The following is a 5,324-nucleotide window of genomic DNA, read 5'->3' on the forward strand; positions in this document are numbered from 1 at the left end:
GACCTTTTTCAGAATGGTAGCAACCAGGACTAACCGCTCTATTCTGTCAATGCGTACTTCAAATATCTTGGAAATAATGTGATTTTTCATCTGCAGCAGGGATAAACATTAGATATTGAACAAGAGCTAGCATCAAGCAACCATGCGATGTTTTATCCACCAGCCCATAAGCGTCTTATATGGCATTTGTGGGCAATTCTAAAAGAAATAATGAAATGGGGGTCCTACCACAGAAAAAAGTGTTTTTGCGTCGATTATTGCGTTTGTTTTTTATGGTGGGGATTCGGCAGCTAAATCAAATAGGATTTTGTTTGCAACTTTGAAAACTTCTATATAGCTGATAGATTCTTTCAAAATGTTGCAATCTCAATAGGGAGCTAAGTTGTGATTTTCTTTTGGCGCTTGTCTCTTTTATGCGGAGGGAAACTATGGTGATTCGTTTTGTTACTCATCTGGAGATACTATTGTGCGGCCAAGAAGCCACACGTTGGCCTTATGGGCACCGACAAATACGCTTATAATACCTATCATTATTACAACCTCCAAAACTACTTGTGTTATATGCAGTCCACTGAACTTACCTGAAGTATATTCCCATTTCCATCGCCTTGCTCTGCGACCATATTGAGTGAGTAGAGAAGTTTGCCTGCTTCTTGAAAAGCCACATTGACGTTTTCCATAGTAAAATAATTATCCATATCCGAAAGTTGTCCCTGCAGCTCCGAAACATTATAAAACTCGTTAAAGAGCTCATTGGGGTTTGACTGATTTAGCTGCGAAAAAAGTAAAACAAAACAAAACATGGAGTGAAGTTGCTATATTTGAACAGACGTGCGATGGGAAAAAATATCTATCTGGGAAAAATTTTAGGATGCCATGAAAGTTATCTTTTAAAAATGTGTTTATTTTTTATCTAGATGGTTAACTGTTCATAAGAGTAATGCACCGTTGTCAAGCTGTCCATCAGGCAAGTCATTGTTTTCAAATATATAGCGTGACTAGTTGCAAATCTCATTTATCTTCCACTCCCTATCATGTGGTGTGGAGCTAAAGATGTGCGCGGAGCTTGGACAGACATCGATCAGAATCATCGGGGTGCATTAGGTGCATGAGTTAGCCCTTTCATTCGTAAGATCGCATTAGCAATTCTTTTTACTCTCTGCTATACAATCCTTACAAGGTAAGTATGAAGAATTTGGCCTTAGATCGACGAAAAATCCTCTAATTTATATTTTTCTTTGTTCTCATCCCTTGTCTGCTTAACACTGTTTTGACATTCTATGTAGGAGGGTTAAACGAGGAAACTATAGCTGTTATCACTATTATGGCAGGTAGTGAATGAAATATGACGAGGTTAGGTTTTCCGATTTGTTTACTATCATTATTATTACTATTTGGTTATCTTACATATCAAAGTATGATTACCTTTACAGAAAATCCTGTTGATGCTCCCACACCATTAACTATTACCACCTTAAAACGAACGATGTCTACATCTGAGGGTGGAATGTGGACAACGCTATAGGGCCTAACTCCATAGGACAGCATATCGAGTTCTCCATGGTCTACCTCTTGGAAGAATTCATAGCTTAGAGGCATATTTTCATCTCTCCAACCTTGACAGGTTATGTTCACCCATGATCCTACATCTTCCTTTTCCAACTGTGTGCCATGACATCTTCCTTCTGTTGGAATAGCCGATGTGTTAAATTGGTATGCCGCCCAACCAAACGACTCGTTCGAAGATTGAACGTCCACCTTGACTTTGTAGGAAGACTCGGTTGCAAGTTTTTTTCCTTTAATTACAAGGTTTTTCGAATCCGCTTTTGTACTCAGGAGAAATTTAAGGTTCCTCTGGTAAGTCCACTTTGGATGAGAATAATTTCCATCGTTTTTCAGCAGGCTCCAGCGATATTTAAGGGACTCAGGACAACGTATTGTATTGCAATCAGTTCTCAAGGAGATACGAGATGATGCACTGGCTGGTGAGTCACAATTTATGTCGCACCTAAGCAAAGATAAGAAGGTTATGATACTTGTCCGTCAAATCCTCATTACTGGCTCTTAAACTTAGTCATCGAGTAAAGATGGTTTCCATTTGTAACGAAGCATGTGTTCATCATCGCCAAGGTTGTCCATAAAGAAGTTCTAATTAAGATACAAAAGGATGTCATTCTTTTTCTAAATGATTGGCCCGTTTTTAACATCAATAAATACCACACGGTTAATTAGTGCTTTTTTTGCGCGTGCTGATTGGCTAGTTGGAAGGTGAATATTATTCACCTTCCATCAGCAGAAGAATTAAAATCGCTTATCACGAGTTTTATTTACGACAAGTTCTCGGTTTATTGAAAGAAATAAACTGGTTTTTTTTGTCTGTGTGTTATATAATAAAACAATTATTCCCCTCAGTGTCGATGAATGTGATGGATATTTGCCTCACAGCTTCGTGACGCGGTAAATATCCACCACTGTTGAACTCCTGTTCAGTGAACAATTATTTTCTGGGTCGTAAAGGATCATTTAAGCGATAGTGATCACTAATTTCTTCTCAGCTGATTTATGATTTGATGTTTCTGAGTGTGGAGCGGTACATTTTGAAATATTATGCACAAAATTTAATTCTGACCGCTAAGGTTTGAAAGGAACGCTGCTCTGATTTCAGATAGCGCAGAGGCCAGCCTTGCTCTTTTACATAGCTGTTACTCTGTATCCATATCTCATACTAACATAATACGGATGTCGATTGTGTCCTCGTCTTGAACATGAATAATCTGAACGGCACTTGCTGTGCGGATATCTTTAGTTACATTCAGAACAACATAGTATGTTTGGTTGCTAGTAATGTTTGTGGCGTCTAATATAACTTTTGGTCCATCGACTTGTCCAAGAAAGACATCGTCTGGCAACTGAAAGAGTGTTCCATCAGAAGCCGCGGTGACAAGTGTAGGAAATATACTGTTCGAGCCTGTAAAAGTGACCTTAGACACTGGAGAATAAATACGGGAGAATGTATCAGGATTTGCTATTATCAAACAAGACCAGTCATATTCCATTCCCACAGAAGCTCCAGTGCTCGAGTCGCTGTCATATGAAGAACTGGCATCCAAAGAGATTGGTTTCTGTTTCGATCGGATAATTTCAGTTCCTCCTGCAATAGTAACTATTAGAGGTGCACTTTCAACCGCGATGAACGCAAAGTCCCGCGCAGCCAAAAAGGAGTCGTTTGCGTCTCGCAGCTCAAACGTTACAAGTTTAAGTCCTGTGGACAGCAATTTTGGACTTATGTATAGTTCAAGAGTGTCGTTTACGATCAACTCTGTTTCAGCAGAAACTGAAATGTTGAAAGGTGTAAACGAAATTTCGCTAATTTTCCAAAAAAACGTGGCTTTTTCTGGAAGAAAGTATTTGATATTTAAAGATGCGACTAACGTTCTCGTCTGGTCACGTCTAAACTTCAGTGGTGTTCTTGGATGTGTGTTCGTATCATAAATTATAACCTCCATCGAGTCCACTGATTTTCTCAAATCGTCTAAACACGAAAAAGAAAAAAAAAAGAAGTCAAAAACGAATTTCCAAACCCCTGTTGGAGTCTCAACTCAATGAGCAAAGAGACATCTTTAAAAAGTAAAGAAAATACTTTGTTTCTCTCACATAAGTTATTATCTCTCAAAACATACCTTCTGGGTCTTTGCATGGATCATCTCCTTGACCCCCAGGGTTAAAATATTTACACCAGCATTTAAGACAAGCATTGGGCAATGTTTCGATGCATTTGGTATGTTCTGGACAAGCTGCAATGACATATAAACAATTCACTAATACGGTGTAGTTTATAATTATAAGAAGCAAGTAGGCATTAAAATCAAGAAACAATGTCGACTGAAAATGGTTGAACCTCGACTGAACTACGGTGTTCAGTTCCCTTGAATTCACTTTCTACAGGCACAAAATAGCTGGGAAGCAAAGAGTTTAAGATGTCTGATCAGATTCTCGAGGCCCGAAATTAATGGAGTTCAACGTAGCAAGCCAAGAGTTCAATTAACTTGTAGCAGGTCGTCTCGTCCAGCCTTTGTCAAAAATATGGTGGAAGCATCAAAGATCTAAATACTCCATTGGGAGCCTAATGAAGTACCTTTCGATTTGTAGATGGAAAGAAGAGCTGCATTTTTATTACAATTGGATTTTCGACACCGTTTGCTCTGTTTCACTTAGAGAAGCCATGGCTTTGATTATAAAAATGTATAAAAGAAAAAAAATAGAATTCAAAAGAATTGGTACAAGTGGGTCCACATCTATAAAAGCTTTAAGATCAGAACAATGATTGCCACCTTATCTGGACCACAGTAATAAACAGCAAAATTATGTCGTACCCACACACCACGCTCCATAAACGAACTTACCACGGCTAGGAGTCCCTTCAAAACCATCCTGAGTGGAACAATCAGGGGCTAGACATACATCATTTGTGTCTGTGGATGATATTTGAAAAATCAGATTAAGGCTGATGAACTTGGGTGATGAAGGAATAGTAAACTACTCGAATAAAATTTCCTCCTCAATCTCCCAGAATAAAGAATCCAACGTCATTTTGAAAGCGTTACCTCCAATGACTAGCTTTTTTTTAATTACCACAGATTCTATTTCGAAAAACAGGAAGGCTATCAAAGATAATCTCACGCCACGATTAGGATAGGGGAGCAGTGGCGGAGTGAAGACATATTAAGAAACCGTCCGCCTTTTTTCTGTTACTTAGATGACTCTATAGAATATTTTTTTAAATTATTTCTCCACAAACAAAGAGCATGACGGTTGTCCTTTGACCACTCCGCCAGAACCGAAAAACGTAAGGAATGCGGCCATACTTATTCCTCCGACTGACAACACTCCCAGAAACATTATTGGGACACTTACTGCGTCCCTGTCCCTCCGAATGTTGTTCTGCGAGATTGCATGGAAATATTAAAGTGCACCTAAACCCAAAAATTGTTTTTCGCCTAACGAAATATGCATATTTTTTGGAGTATTTATGTGCAAAAGTTTTAAATTTGCTCAAATCTTCAATTTTCTGTGCCCAGTCAAAATACGGAAAATCGGCCGCCATCTTGCCCCACGACGGAGTTTAAAGAGGAATGGCTCTAGCGGGTAATGTGACGTAAAATCGAGAACACGAAAGTCTGCATTTCACACATTGTCACTTGGTCGATATTGTCCGAAAATATGCCGACTAAGTGTGTTATAGAAGGATGTAGCAACATGCGAAATTTGCAAGAGGGTATCGTGCTTCATACATTCCTCATACAACACACCTAGTCGGCATATTT

The 5,324-nt window shown here is 38.9% G+C and overlaps 1 protein-coding gene across 1 annotated transcript in view; it reads right to left on the bottom strand.

Moving 5' to 3' along the window:
• Window positions 1-4,899, bottom strand: part of LOC148729199 (polycystin family receptor for egg jelly-like) — a 16,810-nt gene extending 11,911 nt beyond the window's left edge. Inside the window, exons 1-7 of the mRNA XM_088725112.1 lie at window positions 4,866-4,899; window positions 4,404-4,472; window positions 3,681-3,794; window positions 2,731-3,532; window positions 1,426-2,008; window positions 582-773; window positions 1-90 (exon numbers count right to left, since the gene is read on the bottom strand). The exon at window positions 1-90 is cut by the window's left edge and continues 36 nt beyond it. Coding sequence (XP_088581238.1) covers window positions 1-90; window positions 582-773; window positions 1,426-2,008; window positions 2,731-3,532; window positions 3,681-3,794; window positions 4,404-4,472; window positions 4,866-4,899 — 1,884 coding nt within the window. The remainder of the gene's footprint in view (window positions 91-581; window positions 774-1,425; window positions 2,009-2,730; window positions 3,533-3,680; window positions 3,795-4,403; window positions 4,473-4,865) is intronic.
• Window positions 4,900-5,324: the final 425 nt, after the last annotated feature.

Source organism: Stylophora pistillata, chromosome 6, assembly GCF_964205215.1.
Source record: "Stylophora pistillata chromosome 6, jaStyPist1.2, whole genome shotgun sequence".
Lineage (NCBI taxonomy): Eukaryota > Metazoa > Cnidaria > Anthozoa > Scleractinia > Pocilloporidae > Stylophora > Stylophora pistillata.